The 25679-nt window shown below is 45.4% G+C and overlaps 1 protein-coding gene across 2 annotated transcripts in view; it reads right to left on the bottom strand.

The window, feature by feature from the left end:
• CDCP1 (CUB domain containing protein 1) overlaps positions 1 to 25679 on the bottom strand; it is a 55062-nt gene that overhangs the window by 26401 nt on the left and 2982 nt on the right. For both annotated transcript variants that reach the window (XM_031470151.2, XM_064496640.1), the window contains exon 2: positions 1758 to 1967. In XM_031470151.2, the coding sequence (XP_031326011.2) occupies positions 1758 to 1967 (210 nt within the window). The remainder of the gene's footprint in view (positions 1 to 1757; positions 1968 to 25679) is intronic.

Here is a 25679-nt window from a genome sequence, read left to right as displayed (position 1 = left end):
TATACTTATATATTAATCAGGATTTTTTGATACATATATTCATAACAGATTGGTCTATGGTTCTCTTTCTTATTTGGTGGAAGATTCTGACATCAGAGTTGTAAGATCCTTGTAAAAATGAACTGTGAAACTTTACCCCTTTCAATGCTCTAGAATGGGGTTTGGCAAACAATAGCTTGTGTGCCAAATCCAGCCAGACACCTGTTACTGTTAATAAACATGTGGGATGTTCATTACCCATTTGTTTATCTACTGTCTCTGGTAGATTTTGTACTTTAACAGCAGAGCTGAGGAGTTGTGACTAAGACCATCTGGTCCATGATGCCTAAGATATTTACTATCTGGCCTTTTGCAGGGAAAGTTCGTCAAACCTTCTCTAGAATGGTTTAAGCATCATAGAAATTACCTACTACTCGGAGTTTTATAGGACTCTTCTATGAAACCATCTCTAACTAAGCCAAACCCTCTTCTCCTTCACCTTGGACATTTTTTCCCTCCTGGTTATGTTGTTTATTCAGGTTTCCTACCTTTCTTTGAGTCAATATGACCCATTAAATTTTCCCTGGAAATCATCCTGTCATTCAGATGTTCATGTTTATTATCATAACATTGTACATAGTCCCTTAAAATTTCGGAAATCACCTTTGGGTATGTCATTAAATCCATGTTTATGCATTCAATGCTGTGTATTTGTAATTTCTCTCTTTTTTCCAGGAGACTAGTCAGAGATTTGTTTATTTAATTGGTCTCTACAGAGAACAGGTCTTGGCTTTAGTTTTCAAACATAGTTTTAAAAACTCTTTTAGGTACTTTAATTTTCCCCTTTATTTTTATGAATTCCATCTTCCTAAGGTTTATTTTGTCCTTTTTCTTCCTCATTGATCTGTTCCTGACTCATTTATTTCCACCTAAAGGTGAAGAAATTTTCTGAGTATGGCTTTGATTAGATCAAAAGAGTGTTCTCTCTGTTGTTAATACAGCTAGTAGTTCCTCGCTGGCATCCTGTCTTGAAATGATTGGGAAAGTATACCTTTAATTCTTTTTGCCCAATTATTATTTCTTTTGTCAATCTCCTATCCCAAGCTCAAATTATGAATCATAATGATACCAAATACCTACAGTTTTTTGAATTCTGGTGTGTCATACACTCTCAATCTATTATTTTATTTCAACCTCAAAACACCCCTGTTGGTTGGTACAGTGACTCCTATTTTACAGACTAGAAAACAAAGTCACAGAGATCAGGTCACATGATCAGCAGCCCTGGAGCTTGAAGCCAAACCCAGGTCCCTCCGCCTGCAAAGCTGCTGTTTTTCCCCTTGTGCCTTGTGGACCCGTTTCCTCACTCTTATCTTCTCAACCTTCAATTCTTTTGTCCTCCAACTTCCCTGACTTTTGCTCCTGCTCAGCCAGAAGGTTTTAGCACATCAGACAGAGCACCGCCCAGGTGTCTGTAGCTTGGTCAGAAAACCGCGCGGCATAGTGGTTACAGGCCGGGACTCTGGATCCAGAGCGCCTGGCTTCCAGCGCTGCTACTTCCTAGCTGCGCCATCTTACACAACTTACTCTCTCTGTGAACTTCTCCCAGGGCTACTTTAAATGACTGAAACCATGTAAAACACTGAGAATCGTGATTGGCCACACAAGAGCTGAAGATTGTGCCATTTCAGAACAGATCTTATCTGTTAGCAACAGAGGCTGGCTGAGCATGGGAAAGACAGGCGGGGAGGCCAAGCAGTCCAAGAGTGTGTACTTACCAATATTCTTCTGGATCTCAATGACAAAGTGATTCTCTGGATTCTGGCAGCTAAAGGAAAAGACTCTACTCTCTCCAGCTTTGATGGACAGCTTGGTTTCCCGTCTTGTGGAAATGATGATGTAACAGACCTTTACTGGCAGAGTTGGGGTCCCGGGCTTTATGAGAACTGAAATGCCGCTTCCAGGTGGCAGAGCAATCTCATAAGCTTCTGGAGGAAGGAAGGAAAATGGAGTGAACAGGACCAGTTAGGTCTGCCAACCTGCTGCCATCCCCTCAGCTGGTCTAGGAGGATGACCTCCTTGAACTTTGTTCCTTCCTCCCTGGTCTGAGAAGGAGGAGGATGCAAAATGACAGTGGTGTCCTTACTGCGGGCTGGGCATTGACATGTGTCTTGTGTTTGGTTTATTAATTTTCCTAAAAATTACAAACACTGTACCACATCCTAAGTGTCGGAGCAGTATGGTTTCAGGTACCCCATCTGCGCAGGATCAAACAGCGATCACAGAAACCGCCACACCTCTTCACAGTATGGCTGCACATGAAAGACCACACACGGGAACCGTCTTTCCACAGAGAGACAGGTTTTCCTGCAAAGAGCCGCGGTCCCCTGCCCTGGGTGCTTCATTCGCCCACTGCATACATACATGCAGGAGTGGAGGCCAGGACAACTTGCAGAAATTAGATATTAACCTATTGTGTCTATGAACTTGGAAAGTTAGAGCCATATAATGCTCATACCTCAGACTGGGGGTCAGCGAGATTGTCTGAACAAACAGTATCAAGCAAGAGAGTTGGTTACTAAACAGTAGGGTGGGTGCCCGCTGGGCAGGACCGGGCCCTGATTCAGCAACAAGCCCAACCTCCTTCCCATTTCCTTTGCTTTAGGGATTGTCACGTCCCTCAGACCAAAAGGAAGAGCCACTTTTCTCCTGAGTAGCCACTGTCCCCTCCCTGACGTGGGCTCTGACTGTGGTCTCCGGGGGCCTGACCGGCTGGGGGCAGTGGATGGTGGGAGGAGGGAGCCCAGGGGCTCGCAGGAACGGCTGGTCTGCCCCTGTTATGGTGCCTGTACACAGAGTTGCTCAGTAAGCATTTAGCTAGAGAAGAGCAATTTAACCAAAAGCTCTGCCTTTTCCCCTCCTTTCAAAAATTTATTTTAAAAACAACTTGAGATATAATTTACATACATTAAAAAAGGACCCATTGAAGAGTTTTGACACAAGTGTACACACGTGTAACCACCACCACACTCAAGACAGAAAAACATTGATCACCCCCAAAAGCTCCCTTGGTACCCTTTGCAGTTCACCTCTACTCCTGTTCCCAGAAAACTGTCAAGTGGTTTTGCCCAACATGGACCTTCCTGTAAAACAGGGTGCTCCCTTTTGTAGCTGGCTTCTTTTGCTCAGCGCGTGTGGGTCACCCACGTTACTGTGCGGATCAGTGGTTTGTTCCTTTTTATTACTGAGCAGTATTCTGTTGTCTGGAGAGGCCGCCATTTATTTATCCAGGCACCTGTTCAGTGACATTTGAGCTCTTTCCAGTTTATGACCAACCATGTGCTTTATGGGAACTGCTGGCCTGCCTGAGCGCTGGATGCACTTCTCCTTCCGCTCAGCGCACAACCGCACCCGTGTCCCCCCTGCCCAGCAGCTGTGCGGGATCAAACACTTGGATTTTTGTCAACCTCTCCTTGTGGCTCCCTCTCCCCTCTTCACTCTGCTCCAGTCCCTCCAGCCAGCAGCTCTTTATATAGGGCAGAAATTGATCTCTCAATCTGTGATAATGAACTGCAAATATTTCCTCTAGTTTATCGGGGAAGAACTTTACCCTCTTTGGGCCTCTGTTCCTTCGTTTGTAAAATGAGGGGGTTGGGCTACACTAGCTCTACGTTCCCTGCCAGTTCAGGGTCTATGATCATTATCTGAGGAAGTAAGTGATTTTGCAGATGTAAGTATTCCCAACTGCAGCCCAGCCACATATATCTCTCAGAGTGCAGGGGCACCAGAACAGCTGACTTTGTGACTTTGTTTTCAAGAGGGCTCAGGTTTGCATTTTTGGAGCAAGACTTCTTATCTCTCCAACCTCAGCTTGTACCCCTCTTCATCTTGGTCACTGTGCTTGGGCCACTTTTGCCTTCTTTCTTGAACATGCCAACCTCTCTTGTACCTCAGGGCTTTTGCATGTGCCAGTCTTGATTCCCAGAATGCTCTTTCTCTTGCAAGAGCTGGTTCCTTTTTGTTATTTGGATCTCACTCAAAGATCACCTCCTCAGAGCAGCCTTCCCTGAGCAGCCACCTAAAGGGCTCCTCCCACCCTCACCCCAGTTGTCCTGCACGTGCTCTCCGTTTATCCCTGCTCTCCTCTCTGAAAGCACCGTGTAACTTGTTCCTACCTCCTGCTATCAGAATGTGAGCTGCTGCCTACAGGAAGGCAGCAGGGTTTTGCCTGTCCTTTTCAGCGGTAGCTTAAGGACCCAAACAGTGCCTGGTGCCCATGTGGAGGCAGATTTTATGAGCTTCCCAAGCGCCATACAAAATCTCCACATTCTTGTCTTTGCTGCACTTGGTTTTTCGTAGACATATCACCATTCCTGTATTTCACTTTGGGCTAATAAATCTTGCTGGGAACCAGGAACTCTGAGCTTTTTAATTAATAGCCTCAGAAGGAGAAAATATCCTCTGAGGCAGAAGTTTCTTTACTCAAATGCTTCATCTTCAAGCAGCCATGGCCATTGGGAATCTTCTGAGAGATTGGATGGCCCAGGGGTTCTTTAAGATACCAGGTTAAGAATGAGTCCAGATGCATGTTTAGAAATCCACTTGTCAGATCTGAGCCATATACATCAACCCTTGCATTCTCTTTCTGTAATTATAGAAATGTCTAACCATGTTATTTGTAAAAAAAAAATCCTTGGAGCACCCCATCTCCGAAGGCTCAGTGTGCTCTCCCAGGGCCTCCGACACTCTCAAGTGAAGCTGTCATCAGTCTCAGGGCTGCAGCCTCGCTGGCTAAGTTACCAATTTTTTCCTCATTCTCATTTCTCCCCTGTCTGTTTTTACACCCTTTGGCCAAAACATTAAAAAATGCCTGACCCTACAATTATGATTATTATTTCAATTGAGCGTTAGACACAGAGAAGATCAGCGGTTCCCTGAGGCTGGAGGTAGACGGAGGGGATGGAATACAAAGGGGCCGAGGAGACTCTGCAGGATGAAAAAACCATTTGGTATCTTGACCACGGTGGTGATTATAGGTTGTACACAAATGCTACAACCCATCAAACTGTACACAAAATTGGTGAAGTTTATTATGTGTAAGTTATGCCTTAATAAATAAAAAAGAGGGGAAAAACTTGTGCTGGAGATACTGTGTTTCTACACAAAGTAGGCACCTAATAAATGAAAAAAAGAATAATCACGACAACAGTTAAAATATGGTTTATTAATATTTTGGGAGTGGGCCTAGTTTCTCCCAAGGTATGGGTAATAATTTCAAATAGCTTTAAATGAGATGTTGAGAAGAAAAGGCTGATCTCACTAAAATTTCCCCATTCAGAGTTCTTCTCTCCTGCTTTCCTCCAGGTCAGCACCGCAAATAATTCTGCATATATGACAGTTGATTCCATTATCAATGAGAGCCAAAGAAAAATGTATAATCTTTTTTTAGAAATTCATTTTTTTCTTTTAGAATCTTTGAAATCATCTATTCATTCAAACATTTTCTGGGTTCAAACTACAGTCCAGGGATCATCCACAGTGCAAATGATTTAATGACAAAAACAGCCGGAGTCCCTGCCCCCAGGGAGTTAATAGTGTATAGAGTAGGGGTTTCTAAATGGTCTGTGGAGGGCTTTAAAAATGATGAATACACCAGAAATTGACATAACATTGTAAACTGACTATACTTCAATAAAAATATATTTTTAAAAAATGATGAAGTTCCAAGTCACAGTAGATCCAATGTGGGACCTGGGAATCTGTATTGGAAACACTTTTTCTCCCCCTATAATTGGAGGTTGGGATGCCCTTTTATTTATTTATTCCATATGGAAAGGCAATTGTCCCAGCTCTAATGATTGAATATGCCAGTTCTTCCTTCATGAACCGCTAATGATACCTCTGTTGCTTACATTTTTTATTTTGGGTCTAAATAACTCACATTCTCATCCAAACCCCTTTTTGGAAAGAAAGCAGATGAAGCCTTGTAGGGGTTAAACGACTCACTTGGGGCATACTTTTACCATCCTACCATGTTTTTGTGCTCTGATTTCAAGATGCCCAACCCAGCATGTTCTGTGGTCAGGCCACAGTTCATATCTCTCCTTCAGGGCCCCAGGCCAGAGAATCCACACCTGGCTTCCAGCTCAGAGCCCAGGGAACACTAAAGCTAAAGACACGTGGGCTGCAAAGCCAAGGCTTACGCACCTTTGCGTCAGGACACCGTTTCTATTACATGATGTTTCCTAGGGTCACAGCCAAGGACACCATAGGACTGCCATTTTCAACTGCCCCCCTCATCCTCAGTGATAAATATATCAGCTGGAGGGGGAGGGCGGGAGTGAGAAGATATTGATTCAACCGTGTACGCACTTGAAATATGGACCCCCCCCTTACCCACCCCCCACCAACTCTAAGTACCCAGGTACTTATATCACTGTATTAAAAGTAGCACAGAGACCCCCACTGCTTGAGTAAAATAGCTTATAACTCATGTTTTCACAAATGCTTGGAGTTTGAGAATGACATCTAGCTTGCACATTTTCCCTCTTCCCCACTCACCACCATTAATCATACCTTGAAACTGGAAATTCCAACGCTGTGGAATAAATCTCAGCCGCCTGCAACCACTCCCACTCCCTGGCCTTGATAAATGTACTATAATTTAAAGAAAATGGATGGACATTTTCTTCCTCAACATCTCTTTCTTTTGTCTCCCCCGGACCTTTGTATTTTGGAAGATCTATTACCGAAGTTCACAGAAACCCAGACAAAGCGCCAGATTCTGGCAGGATTTCGAGGTCTCACAGGCTGAAAGACATCCAAGGCGACCTCACGGATGCTTGCAGCGTGTGGGCTGCCAGTCTCCGAGCACTCGGAAAGCTTGCAGGCACCACACGTGCGCTCATGAGTCACAGCAATCTTCTTCAGCTGTCCTGCCTTCCGACCTTTCCTTATTAGGATGCCTTGCCTAGTTTCTGCCTCACCAGCGGCTTCTCTGGTGGGAATTTCCAACTGTTTTCATCACCATTCGTAATTCACCATTTACTATTCATATATCTCAGGATATTCTACAAACGCCCCTGTTATGTCTTCTCCCTGCCGTGCTGTGTCTTTGTAAGGTAAACGGAGGCAAGTAAGGGGATTCCACCAGATAAACACAAGGAAGTTCTCTGTTCCCAGAGGTGTCAAATACAGTTTTAAAGACTGACAAATGTGATTTACAACTTCTTAGATGGGTCAGAGCCTGCTGCCTCAAATCTCGGTGTGGTTTCCTGGGACACCCTGCTCTCATCCACTCTCTCTTTCCAACGACGATGAATGAACAGCTCCTAGCCAGGGACTAGGCACAGCCTGGGCACCAGGAGATACACAGTAAGACATATGGGACGGATGCCCAGGAGGTCAAGGACTCAGACACAGGAATCATGCAGTACAATCGTGAATCAGCCTGGCTGATCAGTCACAGCCTGAGTGGGAGTCAGATTCCAAAGCAAGCCCGTAAGAAGAACATCACTTGGGGCAAAAACAGCCCTGTTCTCTCTCAGGAAGACGTCACCACCCTGCAGACCAACATCACTCTCTCAGCAAGTCCACAGGGCTGTGGCTGGTGTTTGCTCCCCCATGCAGCAGCTCCGTACTTCTCAGGCTGAGTACCAGTTAAAGCATGATTTGATTTTAGGGGCTAGGTTTGCAAACTACAGTTAAATTGTGGATGCTCATACCTTGAAAGCTTGAGGAAGTGACACCAACAGAAGGGACGGTGATTCACCCTCCCACCTCTCATTCACTGCACAGGGACGCTCACACGATTTACATGATTTCTCCCTGCGGAGGCAATTGCTGAATTCACATAAGTTGACTGTAGTTTGCTTCTTTATCTGCCCCATCAGACCCCATCAGATAGACAGCAATCTGAGGGCACTAGGAAGGTCAAGGTACTCTTGAAGAAACTGAGGTCAGCTATCAACTGTCTGGGGTGGTCAAGTAAGACTTCACAGAGGAGGCACAACTTAAGATGGGTCTAGAAAAATGCATAGATGTTTGCCAGCCAAGGATAGTGAAATGGATGTCAGGAAGGATAGGTGGAGGGAACAGCAGGTGCAAAGTCACAGGTGTGAAGACGGCTTCCTTGGAACCACTCCAGAGAGTTTGGCTTGGCCAGAGGGCAAGGAAATGCGCGTAGAGGAGGCTGGAGACAGAGGCAGGGGCCGGTTGTTGGTTTGGAGTTTAGGCTTCACCCAGTGGCACTAGCATATCTTAACAGCTTTGTGTCATTGTTAAGAGCTTGGATTCTAGAACCTGACTGCCCAGGATCAATTCCTGGCTTTGTACCACTTACTAGGTGTGTCCTGTGGGGCAAATTCCTTAGCTTCTCTGTGCCTCACTTTCCTTATCTGCAAATGAGGATAATAATGGAATTGTTGAAAGGACTACATGAGTTAATATCTAGAAAGTGCTTAGAACGGTGCCAGGTAGTCAATCGATGTTAGCTGTTATCGTTACTAGTAATGATAGCACATTACAACTACTGCTACTCATGCTGGGGCACCACCGAAGGACGTTAAGCAGGGAAACAACTGGAGTAGCCGCTTGGCTCTCAGTCTGAAGCCCAGGGTCCTGGCTGGATGGGCAGGACAATGGTGATGCAGGTGAGGCACCTAGGGGCAAACTTTAAGGAGGCATTCATTCTCTAGGGTTGTGCAAGTGTGGGTGCAGCCTTAAATCTTCCACGCCTCCCCTCCCCTGCCCTGCCCTGCCCTGGCCCTGCTCACTGGCTATTAAAGTCCTTCTACATGTGTTGACTCATGTGACTCTAGCTCCCTTCTGAGGCTCAGAGAAGTGACCTCACTTCCCTGTTTGCTGAGCTCAGGAGACAGCTGGGAGAGTCTGGTTCGACCTCAGCACCCTGCCCTCCCTACTTCCCCAGCAGGTACCACACTGAGCAGCCCTCACGGAAGCTGCCAGAGCTGGTGGGAACGACCAGAAGGGGAGGAAGTGCTGACATTGTTATGAAGTGCATGGAGTTGTTGGCTGACACTGCGGGGCTGGGCATCACCACCAACATAACCCACCTTAATGGGGTCTGCTGTGGGGAGGGGGTGCCAGGCTGTCACACCACCAAACTCGGAGCCTTGCTAATCCATCCTGGGGGAGCAACACTTGCAGGCCATGGAGGGACAACTGGTGTAGACACCTTAAATTTCTTTGGCATGGACTTAGCCAGGTCTGTTTACAGACTGGTAATCTGAGGTGAAAATCTCACCAAGAGCAGGAAGATCACCCATCCACCTGTCTGGAGATAGTTAATTCCCCACATTCACATAAAAAGAACCACAATCCAAGTTGCTGGTTCAGAAACTAATCAGCCTCTCTTGGATAAGAAACCTTTGGAATCTAGGTACCAGGCCAGCCTTAATAATCACACTGGGTACTTAATAGTGCAAGCTCGATGCTTACCTTTGATAAGAATTTACAAATGTTCACTCCACAGAGCAGGTTCTAACATGAATCCCCATTTTAAAGATGATGAAACTGAGGCTCAGAGAGGTTAAGTAACTTCCCCAGGAGCATATGATTACTAAGAGGCAGAGCTAGGTTTTGTGCCCCAGCCCTGACACTGGAGCCGAGCACATGAAAAATGGCTTGTCAGCAGAGCCAGCCCTGCCCAGGGAATTCCACACACAGCTGGGAGCCTTGTGATGAGAACTGCCTGTTCTCGAGTAGGCTTGTTCTCAAATTGAAATGGATTAAAACCTGCTGGCTGTCCGGGGAATCTCCAGGATATCAAAAGGGAAAGGTATTTGTTTAAAATGGTTACACAAGCAGTTCCCTTTAAAATAATCTGAAAATATGGTTTGAATTTAAACTGAAGATTTAAAGTTCCGTGGAATTCAAAATGTTTGGGGTGTAGTTCTTTTCTGTGTCTTTTTGGCAGTGTCTCTGTGCGAGGACCTGAGAAGGGGAAACTGGCGTGTTTAGCCGCTGATGGCTCTGCAGCTTTGTGAGGTCTGCCTAGGGGTTGTGGGTGTCAGAGGTGTGTGACCGAGCTGGTAGCAGAAGAAAAGTAGCCATGATTCTGGAACAAAGCACTGGGTATAAACAGCTAGTGCCGGGTCTTGGAAGAAAAGCACCTTCCAGAAGCCCCGGCCTGCAGGGCTCACTTCTGAGGGCCACTGTCAGTGAGACTCATGGGTAAAATCAGAGATGCGTTTAGGAGAATTCCCCAAGCCCCCACCTACCGAATTACCTTCTCCTTTACTTGGGCTGAGAGACTCTCAATCCAGGCCTCTGGCTGGCTTGACAGGAAGCGCCTCCTCCTGGAGACTCCCACCTGCCCTTTCAGGTATCTGAGCTGGGACCGCGCATTGGTTTGGAAATCAAGCAGGACCTGATTGAGAAGTCACACCAACACTCTCCCCTGTCCCCTAAAACCTTGTCCCCCTCCTAACTCCCCCCATCTTACTCCCCAGGCTTCGGAAAAGTAGCCTCTTGGGATAGCAGGGCAAATCTTTCTTCACTCTCTTTCTCAGAAGTAAGGGGAAGTGGGATGAGGGCTGCCCGCACGGCACCCCGGTGGCGAAGCTGAGTGTGGTGTTCAGGCCGAGCTGGGGGGACTGCGGGAAGTCTGGAGGAAGATGGGGTGACAGAGCAGGGGACCATCCCACTCCCCAGCACCAGACAGCATGTGTACCTCCCATATGAAGGCATGTTTTCACCCCCTTAGTGAAAGAGACCCACAGTTCCCTTTAAAATAGTTTACTATTTCCATAGCTCTTCAAATAATCACAGAGGACAGACAATAAAATAAAGTTCAAAGAGCAATGTTCAAAGGAACTGTGTGCATTCTTGGTCAATCTGACTTGTCGGACTAGTTTATCAAAACGGGGCCATTGTGTCCATCCATTCACTCCCTAATCTTAATTCCCAAACTCTTTAGGAGGGAAATTTATATGCAATGATGCAAGTCAGTTATTTTCTAAAGTAAGTGAACAATCCTCCAAAGTGGACACTAGAGGTCAACTGTCTGCAGGGCCTGTCCTTTGAATTATTTTTCTGAGGTCGTGGTGGGCTTGCAGGGAGCCATCTGAACCTTCTGTTGTTTCTGTTGTTTCCTTCCCCGATTAAAAACACACGGCATATTGGAGATGTATGTTAGAGACTCGTAACTAGGCCGTGGCCCTGTGTGGGCCACATTCTGAAGCAAATGAACACACCTATGTATAAACCTCTCTGGCTCCATTTTAAGGCTTCTTGCCACCCCAAGACCCAGAATTTAACATTTAACATTTAACTCCAAGTGAATGGAACTGCACTGGGATGATTTCCAAGAGGTAGAGAACGCTGCGTAATAACAGACTTTGCACAAGGGAATTGCAGAATTAAACCACAAATATAACTGAGTTTATGACTGCTACAAGTAATTTATGATGATATGCTAAAATGTCACAGAGATGTTAAAAAGATTCATTTTGTCAGACCTTGAAGTATGAAGCACACGACCATGAAAGTCACTGAGGACGGATGGGGAAGAATCAAAGCAGATTTAAAAGAACCCATGTGTATCTGTGCTCAGGGACACACACAGAGTAAGGGGCCTTCCCTTCCCCTGCCTGCCATAAGTTCAGAAGTTACTGAAATCCCCATTTCTTTACTGTTCCAGCCCTAGAGTCCTTTGCCAACGGTCCTATCTTGCCATCAGAGATTAGTTGTTCAAGTTCTTCTGATAAAAATTTAGCGGGAGATGGCTACATGTTGTATGATTCCATTTATGTCAAAGTCAAAGAAGACAAAATCAATTTTTGCTGATGTAAGTGAAGGTCTAGGGGAGAGACACTAACTAGGAAGGGGTAAGAGGAAAACTTCCCGGTTACTGGAATGACCCCCCACCACGTATATAGCGCATGCATATATGTACATACACATGTAAAATTCATCAAACTGTACCCTTACGATTTGTGTATTTTATTGTACACCTCCATAAAACAATTTTTTAAAACTCAGAAAAACTGTTGCTAACTATTTGAAGCTTTGATGAGATGCTCAACCCTCACTGTGTACCTCTGTGTGTCTGCATGGTGCTGGGTACGGGGTCTCATCCACAAGCAATTTAGCAATTCTGCCCTCAAGCTACACGGTTCTTGCTGCAAAAAACTGCCGGGTGTCCAACTGTGAAGATGAAGGAGAGAAGCCTTTTGGCTTCCGATGAAATGATCCTTACCCGTGATCTGAGCGCTGAGCGCAGGGAGTTAACTTGAGGGGGCAGGAGGCTCATATCCCCAGAATTTGTGAAAGGAGGGACACTGGTGTGTGTCAAGTCTTCCTCTAAGTACGGGGTTAGAATCAGATACACAATTTACAAAGCAAGCCTTGGAATCATAAAGGGTACTTCACTGTTTTCTTATTGTGGTGGAAAAATAAATAACAAAGAAAAGGGAAACATCTTTCTATGCTCACAAATAAGCCCTGCAAACATGCCCCCCTCCCACTTTTTAATTGTGGTGAAATATACATAACACACACTTTACCATGGAAACCGTTTTGAAGTGTACAGTGCACGAGGTGCATTCATATTGTGCAACTATCACCACTGTCCGTCTCCAGAACGTTTTTATCTTCTCCAACTGAACCTCCACCCATTAAACCCTAACTCCCCACACCCCTAGCCCCCCAGCAACCACCACTCTACTTTCTGCCTCTATGAATTTGGCTACTCTAGGAACATTGCACATGAGGAATCTTACAGGATTTGTCCTTTTGTGTCTTGCTTATTTCACTTCGTATAATATACGTGTGCTTCACTTTTAAACCTGAAAATCAGTTGCTGATCACTGATTTGAATAACCACCAAAAAGTGAGCAAAACTACAGATTCAAATTCGTACATAGCCGTGATAATTGCTCTGTGAGAAGGGGAAGAAGTTCTTCTTTAAGCAAAAAATGATGTTCAATTACTAGAAAACTCCAAAGATGGCAAAAGACTACGAAAGATAACCAGGAGCATTTCTCTGAAAAGTGAGAACCAGGTCAGAACACTGCTCAGTCACTGGGCACTGGACTCAGAGATCTTCACTTTGTCTCTGCTACCAACTGAACAACGGATTTTGGCTGGGGGCAGGTGAGCACAGCTGCCTTGAAACATGTTCTGATGGGGCTGCATTCCTTGATGATTAGGAGCAATATGAAAGAACACTTTCCTACTTATCTGAATGTAAGCCACGAGCTGGCTAAACAAAAAATGAGTTTAGTTTAACATAGGATTTTCCAGCAGATTGTATCAGCCGATTTCTACCTTATTCTTCATTAACTCTTAAAGGATAATGTAAGAATGGGATGTGTGTGTGGGGGTGGGTGGGGTGGGCAGGGAAATGCTTCATTATTAAAACATCCACTTAAAAATTCTTTTTTTTGAAGTTTAGTTGATTTACAATGTGGTGTTAGTTTCCAGTGTACAGCAAAGTGATTCAGTCATATATATATACACACACACACATTCTTTTTCATATTGTTTTCCACTATGGTTTATTGCAGAATATTGAATATAGTTCTCTGTGCTATATAGTACAACCTTGTTGTTTATCTAGTTTATATACAGTAGTTTGTATCTGCAAATTTCAAACTCCTAATTTATCCCTTGCCCCACCCCCTTTCCCCTTTGGTAACCATAAGTTTGTTTTCTATGTTTGTGAGTCTGTTTCTGTTTTGTAAATAAGTTCATTTGTATCATATTTTAGATTCACATATAAGTGATGTCATATGACATTTGTCTTTCTCTGTCTGACTTACTTCACTTAGTATGATAATCTCTAGGTCGATCCATGTTGCTGCAAATGGCATTATTTCATTCTTTGTTATGGCTGAGTAATAGTCCATTGTTTATATATACCACATCTTCTTTATCCATTCACCTGTTGGTTGCTTCTATGCCTCGGCTATTGTAAATAGTGCTGCTATGAGCACTGGGGTGCATTATCTTTTTGAATTATAGTAAAACATCCACCTTTCATTTAGGTCAGCCCGCAGCTTTGAAAATCCACTCATGAGGGAGCAGGGATGGGGAGCAGGAGAGCAGATTCCATTAAGACAGAGATCTGTTCTGGGGGCCACCCCAACACTGCCCTCCAACATCACCCTGTGTGAGAAACACTCCCTGCCCTGAGCCCAGGCACCTCACTCATTCTCTGGGCCTACGCTTGGCTGGGCTACTTTGGACAAGCACCTGACCTCTCTACACTGCAGGTTTCTTGTCTGCAGTATTTGGCTGAAAACATGAACTATGCAGGGCTTCTACAAGCATTGGAATGAAGCCGTCTGTGTAAAGTGCAGAGAGTGGGGCTGGGCAAGGGGCAGGCTCTCAACTAGTGATGGCCACATCATTACCATCCCCACAGATGGGACAAAGGCCCTGAGCCTCTGAACTCTGTAGTAGGCAGAATCCTAAGATGACCCCAGTGGCTCAGCCCCTTGTTTTTTCTCTTCCCTCTGTGTGTGGGAGGGACTCTGAATACTGTGTCACTCATGTGATGAGCTTATGTTATAACGGCCCAGTGGGCTTTATCCTGGTGGGTCTGACCTAATCAGCTGAGCCCTTAAAAGAGACTGGGCTTTTTCTGGAGAAAGAGATTTGAAGCAGTAAAAGGATTTGACATGATGGAGACTCTCTGTAGCTGGTTTTGAAGATGGGAAGGGCCACGTGGCAAGGGAATGTGAGTGGCCTCCAACTGCTGAGAGCAGCCTTGGCTGTCAGCCAGTGAGGAAAGGGGGACCTTGGGCTTATAACCATGAGGAACTGCATTCTGCTACAACCATGTGAGCTTGGAAGAGAACCCCAAGCTCGAGATAAGCACAGCCTGACCAGTATCTTGATGTTAGCCTTGTGAGACTGAGCAGAGACTCCATCCACACCATATCTGGGCTTCTGGCCCACAGAACTGTGAGCTAATTCAAGGGTACTGTTTTAAGCCACTCAGTTTGTGATAGTTTGTTATGCAGCTGTAGAAAACTAATTCAGAACTTGAAACCAGATAGGGTACCAGGTAGGACCTGCTGAGCTGCTCAAGGAAAGGGGTTTGGACAAATACAAAGTATTGTCTAGGACACTGGGCCTTCCCTTTTGAGCTGAGTTACCATTATAGAAGGTGTTGTGTCAAGTGGATAGCCTTTAAGGGAATGTACATCAATGAGGATGTCTCGAAATACTATATTTACTGTAAAACTTTAGATGCTGGAAGGGGACAGGGAGGGAGGTGGAAGAGTGGGTCAGAGAGAAGGTGATGCTGTCTGGTCATGTCGCCTAGATCTTGGGCAGAGCAAGAACAGGTGGGTCCTCAGATGAAAACCAGAAATCAAGGTGTAATCCGGTGGGAAGCCTGGCCTTAAAACCCCAGGGGTCCGGAAGTGTTGGCTGTGCAGGGCTCGCCAAAGCTGAAGGCTGGTGGGAGGTGGCATCCAGGATCCATGGTAATTACTAACCAGCCCCCATTTGTTCAGCATCTGCCATGTGCCAGGGACTTCCTATATATTTCCTTTAGGTGAACTGTTCCCATTCACAGCTGGGAGGATGCCCAGCTGAGATTCAAAACCAGGACTGCCTACGCCAAAGCCCACGCACTGCAGCTACTCCAAGACATCCACCAAGGTCACAGGCTGCTGGGCAGCCTGGGCTCAAGTGCTGGCCCCAACCCCAGTGAGGGAGGGGCAATGGTCAGAGAGGCTTGTTTCAGTCTGTATACTCAACAGCACCGACACAGAGACAAGAGCGCTGTTTTCTTTTCCAAACACCCACTCTGAATACCTGCCCTGCCCTCTGCCCTGGTACACAGGCTCCTGTGACCACAGGAAACGTTCTGTAGGGAGGAAGGAGGCTAGTCATCTAAAACAACAAACTCCCTACCCAGTAGGATCTCGTAATCTTGCCGCTCAGAGCTCTGACCCCAACTCCAACTCATGAACACGTACTGCGCGACCGGAGATGACATCTGCTCACCCTCTCACCTCTGACATCCTCACGACCTCTCCACTGCCTTTACTCCCCCTCCTCTGGCAGCAGTCCACCCTCTGCTCTAGCACTGTCTGGAGGATGACCACACTGACTCACTCCTGCTCTGTCCTTGCAGCCACTGGATGGACAGACAGCAGTATCTGCCCACTGCAGACAGGGATGTCAGCCTCCACCAAGTGGCAGCTGAGAGGGGGGTGAAACTGGTCTTGGTGGGGAGGCCTTCCGTCTACCTATTTCTTAACTACAGAGGCCCAGCTTCTTGATCACTTATGCGGACATGACTGTGGAGTGTGAGTGTATCACCATCCCAGGGGCCAGGGCAGCAGCCAACAGGGAAAACAGCCTTCCGTTTAAACCTCTTGTTTTAGGGACTAAGGGTTAGTACTTATTGTTGTTATTTCCAGCAGTCTCTTTATTGTTTTTTATTTAAAAATTTTTTTTCAGTTTGTTTGAAATATAATTGACATAAAGTACTGTGTAAATTTAAGGTGTACAACACAATGGTTTGATTTACATACGTCATGAAATGATCACCACGATAAACCTAGTTACCACTGTTTCCAGCAATGTTCAAGGCAGGGGTAGGGGTTGGGGGGCAAGCAATCCACATGGCCTGGCATGGAGAGTAAGTCTTTGAACGAAGCTCTCTCCAACGACCATGAGCCAGGTCAGCAAAGTGATTCCTCTGGCAAACCAGGTGGGCCAGGGGAAAAAAGGCCAGCAAAGCTAGGCTGCACACTCCAGGAAATCTTTGGGGCCTGACAGATACATGCTTTCCTCACCCAGAGAGGCCAGGACAGCCCTAGGAGGTGTTATGTCAGTGAGGAGGGCAGTTGTGGACTATGTTACATCAGAGGATGGTTATTATGGAAGGTGTTATGTCAACAAGATCAAGTGTTATGGAAGGTGTCATGTCAATAAGGAGGACCATTAAGAAAGGTACTGTGTCAAGAAGGATGGTCATTATGGAAGGTATTATGTCCATGAGGATGGCTGTTACGAAAAGTATTAACATGGGAGGCATTAAGTCAACAAGAATGGACATTATGGGTGCTTAGCCATCATGGATGGAGTTATATCAACAACGATGGTCTTTATGGGAGGTGTTACATCACCTGGGGTGGCCACTATTGGCACCTGGACCGTGCCAGTGTTGGGACTAGCGAATGATCTTAATATAATTATGTCAAAAATTCAGGGAGGTGAAAAACTATTTGAGGGGCCCAGAAGGCTGAGATGGGCGTTTTCAGGAGCCTGGCTCCAGATTACATTGTGTAATGTAATTTACAGGTGGAAGAAAGAGGCAGCAGCACTTTCCTTTTCACGAACCGTATTCCTTCCTCACAGCAGGAGTTGGTCCTACTGCTAAGTGCTGTTTCCAAAGGAGGAAGAAGAGGATGGGAAGAAAACTCAGCTAGAAAATCCCAGGGTAGTGAGGCATTTACTCATCAGTCAATTACATTCTGCTTTGCTCTTACAGCTGGTCTCCAGTTATAAATCACACATTGAAGGATGACCCTTCATTACATTCTTCCAGATAGAGGATCACTTAGCAAGTTGTCTTTTCAGAGATGGTGGGAGAACGGTTTTAAAAGAACGAGAGAGCCACACTTCTGTTCCAGGGCATGTGTTATTTCTGATGGTCCTCAGACCTCAGACACCAGAACACCTGTCCTCCTCCTTCTCCTTTCCTGCCTGTGGAAGGTGTTCTCCATCCCCAATCTTTATTGTGGTTCTTATACATTCATTTTGCTGTACATAACACATTGGACAGTGTCTCAAACTCAAATGCTTTCAGAGCCCAGGCAGGAAATATAAATGAGAAAAGCCAACACAGTGAGGAGGGTCTTCGTTGAATCACAAGGTAACGTGCTCTACTAAATACGTTGTAATTCAGCTTTTTTCCAAAACACATCAAACAGGTCTGGGCCAAGGCCCCCAGGCCACCTGTTTGTAGCTCCTGGTTTACCTGTTTGACTCTCTCCTGGGTGGTGAGCCCCCAGACAGCAAGGGACTAGGGCTTCCTACCTCTGTATGTCAAGCACCCAGCACAAGGGGCCTCCAACATCTGCGGAGTGAATGGAATTTGTCACCAAATGACCTAGGACTTTGCTAGATCTTTTCAAGATATTCTAGGCAAAAATCAAATTCCCTAGGCCTGCTCAGTGCTAGGCACTAAAAGGGGACGGGGTTGGGGGTAGGGTGGGTGAGAAATGTAGCAAATTGCTCATCAAGAAAACTTGCTCCAAATGGAGAAGGCAGTTGTGGTCATTAGTTCCCTGATTCCTAGTGGCTTAATACTCCTACTCTATCCCTTCCACATGACCACATTCTTGCAGGAAGCGACTACAGTTGGAAGACCTTTTGGAAGACAGAATCATTACTATACCCATACCCAGCTTAAACTTTTTTTTTAATTTAAAACTATTTTTAAGGCAAAATTGTAGTGATAGAAGGCAAATCAATGGTTGCCAGGGCACAAGGGGCAGGGACTGTCAGCAAAGGGGTCTGGAGGAATTTCCCAGGGTGATCGAAACGTTGCGTCATGTACCCGACATGCCATGGAGAGTGGTGGATTTTAACAGACATTATACCCCAATAAAGCTGGAAAATACATTTTACTTTTAGATAAATAACATATGGAGCACAAATTTAAAAAAAGAAAGAGAGTTTACCCATAAAATTTCTTTATTTTACCTAGAATCTGGTGCTGTTGCCAGAGTCAACCACTGATAACAGTTTGCGTGTCCTCCGACAGGTAATCGATGAATATGACTATATAACTGTGGGGCACCCTGATTTCATTTTATTTCATTTCATTTTGCCAAAGGGTAGCAGACCATCCTCATGGTTCTGAATCTTGTGTTTTCCTCTCCAGAATACATCTTGGGGGTCCCTCCATGTCTGTACATGGAGCTACCTCATTCTTTTAAACTCCTGTGTAGCATTCCACTGTTTGAATGGACCAACATTTATTTAACCAGGCTTTGAATGATGGACATTGGGGTTGTTTTCAGTCTCCAGCAACCAAGGGAAGGAGCGGAAGATGCTTCTCTGGAGTTTCCAGGTGGCAGCAGGACACACCTTCCCTGGTGTCCCAGGTTCCTGGCTAGAACTTGAACTGTATTCCCACAGAGGCAAAGAGCAGGGAGGCTGGAAGATGTTATTTCAAAGGTTCAGCTGTATTGTTTGGGGTAGGCTTCTGTGAGATGACCCAAGCACTGTTTACAATTTGAAAAATGTCTTCTATGTTGTGACAAGTTGAGAACTTACTCTTGACAGCCTGAGGCTGAAGTGCCTGATAAGATTGCCAGCAACTTCCAGGCCAGTTGGGCAATCCTCCTCCATCTCTCAGCAGGGATAAAGGCAGGGGCCCGGGGCAGACTCCACGGAAGATCCAGCTCAGATTTCATGGCCTGGCACACTCCAGCCAGTGTACCAGTTTCCGACACCTGCGTACAAACACAGCTGTAATCCTCAGAAGCCCACCGGGCACACCTGTTCGCTCCTCACCTGTAACTGGGCATGACGGGTAAGTTATATAAAACCGGTCTGGTCGGTTCCTCCGCTAAAAGGAAATGCGTATGTGTGTATACGCGCGCAGGTACTCACTTACAAACAGTTTTTAAAAACATGTTCTAGTGTCATGGAAAACACCTTCTTGCAGTTTTTAATCCAGGAGCTTCACTTCTAGCTTTCCCGATGTCCTCACAAGGGGCCGAAAGCTGACGGCACCGGGATAGGGACTGAGGCAGAGGGAGTAGGAGCAGAGCCTGAAACAACCTAACTGTCTCCCAAGAGCGGCCTGGTTACACAGGCAACAGCCTGGCAGTTTGGTCCAGACTGTCTGCTGTTGAAAATCTCAGTGTTCTTCTTGGGCCCACTGCAAACTAATAACAAATCTTAACTGAGGAATCTGTTCTAGGCCAGCCACTGTGCTGAGTGATTTGCAGACATTATTTTGTGGGGACCGCCAGTCAGCCACGAGATGCTGCTGTCCTCATTTTGGAATGAAGGACACTGACTCTCAGGGAGGCTGAGTAACTTGCCCAAGTCACCTACTTAATAAGTGGTGGAGTTAGGATTTGAACGAAGCTTTGCCCAACCCCAAGGCTTGTCTGAATGACGTTGCTTCCAAAAAGCTAGAAGGTAACTACTAGCCTACTGAGATCTCTGGCTCAAGTCCTTCCATTTCCATTTCTCCAGTGCCTCCCACCAGTTTCCAGTCAGGAATCTGGGGCCTTTGGGATGTTTGGTCTGAGGAAATGAGAAATGCGGCAGTGAGCAAGAACCAGAAGGCAACAATGACCAAGACGCTAGGTCTATGCCTTGAAGATGCTCCAAGGCCCACTTCAGTGAGCTTTGTCAGCAGGGCTGTGGGCGGTGAGGACGGCCCATCGTCACAGGCTGAGTCCTCCCTGGGCTGAGACAGTGTCCCAGGGCCTCCAGCATAGTGTAGACTTCCAGCAGGAGCAGCAGCATACGAAAACTTTGCCCTCTGTGCTGCTGGCTCTTGGCCTCTCCCCATGGCCGGTCTGCTGCTCTGCACCAGAGTCAAGTGTCTGTCTGGGTCCAGGAGACGCCCTGAGCCCTTCAAACTCAGGGGCTTCACCTCACCACCTCTGCATCATCCATGATGTGCTGGGACCTCTCACCAAATGTTTGTGAGTTGTTCTTAGATTAAACAATGTTTTAGCCAAACATCCTCGTTTGAAGTAGCCTGATGTTCCTGCCACCAGATCAATGATGGAAGATAAGGCATCTGATTGGAGGAACCTGGCATGTGTCTGGACGTCCACCTTCCCAGCCCGGCTCCCAGCTGGACCACACACTGTCAAGCGTTGAGAAGCCTCCTCATGGCTCCAACCTCCAAGCATTGTGTGACATTGAACATGGCCAAGTGGGCAGATTCCAAAACCAAAACAACAGCCTGACTTGAACTCCATGTAAATTTTGGACTCAGGAAGCTGATTAACTCATTCCTGAAGACTGTCTTTTAGTGTCCCAGCCAAAGGCAGCAGGTTGGCACTGGTATATTCTTGTAGAAATGGCACATTTCACCTAGAATGCTTTGATCTTCTGCATTGAGGGTAAGGAATATTCGCACTTCATTTAAAACTTAAAGTTATATCACCTGTACTCATGGAACAGTTTTAATTTACGTTTTTTCCAAAACATTTCCAAATATATTATTTAAAGATGTTCACACTCTGAGGTGCAGTGGTTAATGGTCTCCTAGCCATATTTCTGAGCTACACGTCCATCTGGCAGAATGGACAGCCGGTCCAAGACGACCGCCCCTCCCTGGCAAAGACAGATCAGCCAAGGCTCTCAAGTGGTGCCGTTGGCTTGGGCTGTGCTCAGGAGAAAAGTGAAACCTGTAGATCATTTTTTAAGTACAGTAATTGAAGAAAGAACGTTTAATTTTTATAAAAGTTTGTGAAGCATATGTCTGTAAAACAAACTCTGATTTTTCTACTGTATTCTATCACAAATTCAGTGCCAGTATTTAGAGAAAACCAAACCAACCAAACCAAGCTGGGATATTGTGGAGCGATGTGGTTCACATGGGAGAATGTTCAGGACGATACAGAGTCCTTGTCATGATCTTTACTGCTACCAGCAAACTGTCCTTCGCCCAGGCGGGCTCTGCTGAGTTACACCGTGGGCCAGTATGCCCAGTGTAACTACTTCCTTCCAGTCTTTTTTCCTAAGACTCGAGTCCCACTGTACCCGCACACTACTTGACATCTGCTTCTTTCATTGTACCACAAGCAGTCCTCCATCATTTTATGGCTCTTCCCTTGCAAGTTTCCAGGAGTGGGGTTGCCTTCCTGAAAACCCACCCACACCTCCATCCACTCCCTCTGGGACACACGTCTAAAGGGACCAGCAGAGACTTATGAGCATGTTCCTCCCAGGGAAGACCCCAGGCCCTGGGGTAAGGCAGTGAACCCGACCACCCAGGAGGTGTCTTCCACCCCCCGTAGGGACACAGAGAGCTGTGGTCCCATCTGTCAACCCACATTTTCTTTTTTCCCCTCTCCAGTTTTCCCAGTGCACACATGCAGTCAGTGGGACTCTGCTTCCCTCCTACTCCTCTTCTGTCTGATTTGCATCAGATTTGAAGCCAGAAGACCCAGGCTTTAGAACTTCTTGCCCTTGCCACCCTTCTCATAGTGTGATTTGAAGAAGTCATTTAACTTCTATAAGCTTGTACCCTCTCCTAGAAGAACCTGGCATGAGGGTCGACTTGGATTATCCATTTGTTTATTCCACTGATATTTATTAAGTGCCTGCCATGTGCCAAGCATAATTTCAGCCACTCTCCTCATGGGGATTGGATATGAACATGTCTGAGTGGCTCCACTAGCTCAGGGGTCTCCAGAAGGTCCACAAATCAGCTCATAAGATGTTAGGGCTGGTGGTTCCTCTGCATGGTCCAAGCCCCTACATGAAAGACTGGAAAACTGAGGCCTATGGAGACAAGGCAAATTTTCCCAAGTCACAAGGCTAATGGTTGACAAGACTTGAAGTTAGAACCAGGTGTCCTGACTCTTAAGTCTGGCGCTCCTACCACTCTGCCCACTGCCTTGCCAATGGACAATGACGATGTCCTCCTGGGCTCACACCTGCACTACACTTCAGTCTCCCTTCCAGTTGGATGGGGCCATGCCACTGAGTCTGAGCCAACAGAGTGGCAGCAGAAGTGATGTGAAGCAACTTCCATTCCTGAATCATAAAACCCTCCAACTAAGACCCCTCCTGCTCATTTTCCTTCCATCAGTTTGAAATGGATGAACACAGAACCACACTTCTTGAAGACAGTGGAGCCAGAAAGTGGAAGGAGCCTGGGTCCCCATTTAGTTGCTTGGAGGAGATCCCCTGTTTGAGACCTTCTATAAGCAAGAACTAACCGTCCATCATGGTCGAGCCATTATATATATTTGGGTTTCTGTTATAGCAGCTCAATACATGTTACACCATAACTATTAGACATATCAAGGTAAAAAGTCAGTAAGAACTAATCAGTCCTCAGTGCAGACATGAGGAGCTACCAGAGCCCATGACCATCTTCAGCCTCCTCAATACACAGTGCTCATACATTGATCATGTAACCAAAAAGTAAATACTTGAAAATAAATTAAAAATATTTCCCTTGCCTAAAGTTTATGATTAATTTCAACTGGAAGAAATAGAGAGTAGAGTAAATCACAGCCTGGGGTGGTGAGAAGCCAGTACTCTGAAACAAGACTGCCCAGATTCACAGATGGCACCGCCATGCATTTGCTGGGCTTTCAGGCAAGTTGCTTCACCTGTTACTCACTGCCCTTCACTTCCTCTGACATTTTCCGTACAAACCCTTGGACCCAGAAATTCCTCATCCAGGAATTTCATCTACAGATAAACCTGTCCATATACCTAACAAAGTCAACCACAAAGATAGTCAGTGAAGCTCTGCTTATAGCAACAAAAGATTGGAAACAATCCATTAATAAGGGTTGGATTAAGTATAACAAGGTGTCCCTGTGACAAGGAATATTATGCAGCTGTCAAAAAGCATGTGACAGCTCCATATGTTCTGGTATAGAGAGTACCAAGATGCATTACTAAGTGAAAAAAAATCAAGGAGTGTAGGGGACACATCTTAAACTATATACTATATTTATGCTCACGATTGTGTAAAGAAAGGAGAGATATATCTATATATATATATATAGATATATATATTTATAAACTTGTATATGCACAGTGTAGCTCAAGAACAATGCACAAGAAACCATAGATGCCTCTGGGAAGAGGCCTGGATTCAGAGGCAGAAGGAGTCATACTTTTTCCTGCAGACCATTTTGGTCTAACATCTCAGTATTACTACATACCCGCTGGGAAACCCTGGGGAAGTTACTTCACCTTCCTGTGTCCCTCTGTTCATGGCATTACAGGAGTACGTGCTTGAGGATGGAGAACCAAATGACTAACAGGTCTACTCAAGAACACCTCCTCAATTTACATTTTATCAAGAGGAAACAGCTTCGTTTTTATTACTCAAACATTGTGTCATCTATCATAGTTATTTTTGGCCAATGTCTATTTGGGAAACATGTATATTTACATCTCCAAACACAACACAACATGTTAAACAAAATGCATGCTGCACATACAATAGGCAGGATGGCAGGATCTAGTGGAGAGTCAACAAACGGGTGCAGCAAGTTATTACACACAAAGCAATTGCTTGTGAAGAGCCCCATACAGTAAATGGTCTGGCAATCTGAAAGAGTTACCTTATGCATTTTACATTTAATAGAACTGGTTGTTAATTATATATGGGTATCCTCCAGTGCTTTACTGCACTTTTGGAAACTGTTGAGGGTTTGGGTTTTGTGCAGTGGACTGTGACAGCTTTCCTCCACGTGAAATAATGAGGTGTTCGGCATCAATGTTTTTGTGCAGAAAGTCTGGTTTTTAGGAATGAATTACTGATATTATGTGAGAGATGCTCACTTGTAAAATACTCAGAAGAGTGGCCGGCACAGAGCAGAAGCTCAATGTGTGTTAGCTATTACAGGCAGTAGTTAGTAATTTTTAAAACACTGACCTACTGAATACAAACCCAAGGCTACAAAGAGGTGAGGGAGGAAACTTGGCTTTCCTTGCCAGGTTCTCTAGAACGTTGCCAGCTGCCTGGGAGAAGGTGATGGGCTAATTACAAGGTTGTAGGAAGTGGTCTGAAACAATTTGATTGCGGAATAATTTTTATAATTTAGAATGATAATTAAAGGGTAGGAACCTTTCTTAATCACCCAGGTGGAGAGCCTTAGCTATGGCTCCCCCGTGTCACCCCCGCTGTCCCACCCATCTTGACCGCAATCATGGATCCTTCTGACCAGCAAACTCCTCTTCTCCTCCATCCAAACCCAAAGCAACACAACTGAGCAAAATTGAAGGTGAGGCTTGTGTTATAAGCCAAGGGACTCAGTTCTGGTTTTTTTTTTTTTTTTTTTTTAATAGGAAAAAAAGTGCTGCTGGACTATTAATACCAGCTAGCTGGGGTATGCCTAAAATTCTTGAATACCCACCAACACTGTTCAAACCCTGCTTGCTGATAGTAGAGGGAGGAATGCTTCCTCCATAGATGCTAGTGAAACAACGACGACAGCCCAGGGGAGCGTGGGGCACAGGCGTTAACACATTGTGGGCCAGAATGTACCCCAGGACAACAGGACAAGCTCCTCACAGGGCAACGTGGAAATGTGTATCCAAAGCCCTAACCTTTTCTCTACTCTTCATCCCAGCAATTCTATTTCCAGAATTTTACTTGGATAAAATAGTCAAGAATGTGCAGAACAATACAACCATAAGAATACCTTCTCAGATGTATAAAATGGGGTAATCTAGCTTACACTGTTTTATAATCTTGGCAAAACAAAGATAACATTTCATGTCATTACAGAATCTATGCCACATAATTTTTAATGTGTTTTCACTGAACATACCTATCAAGATTGATACAAGCAGTCCCCTATTGTTGGACATGTTCTATTTTTAGTAGGAAAAATTGAAAGCAACCTTAATGTCCAACATCAGGGGACTCGTTAAAGCCATACAATGAGATGGTCCCATTTTTGGTTTTATATACACATATATACACAACAAGATTATACACCAAAATGACCGAGGTGGCTTGCTCACAGATGACT

Source organism: Camelus dromedarius, chromosome 17 (assembly GCF_036321535.1).
Source record: "Camelus dromedarius isolate mCamDro1 chromosome 17, mCamDro1.pat, whole genome shotgun sequence".
Classification (NCBI taxonomy): domain Eukaryota; kingdom Metazoa; phylum Chordata; class Mammalia; order Artiodactyla; family Camelidae; genus Camelus; species Camelus dromedarius.
Note: the sequence above shows the minus strand (reverse complement) of the source record. Positions and strands in the feature narration are given on the sequence as shown.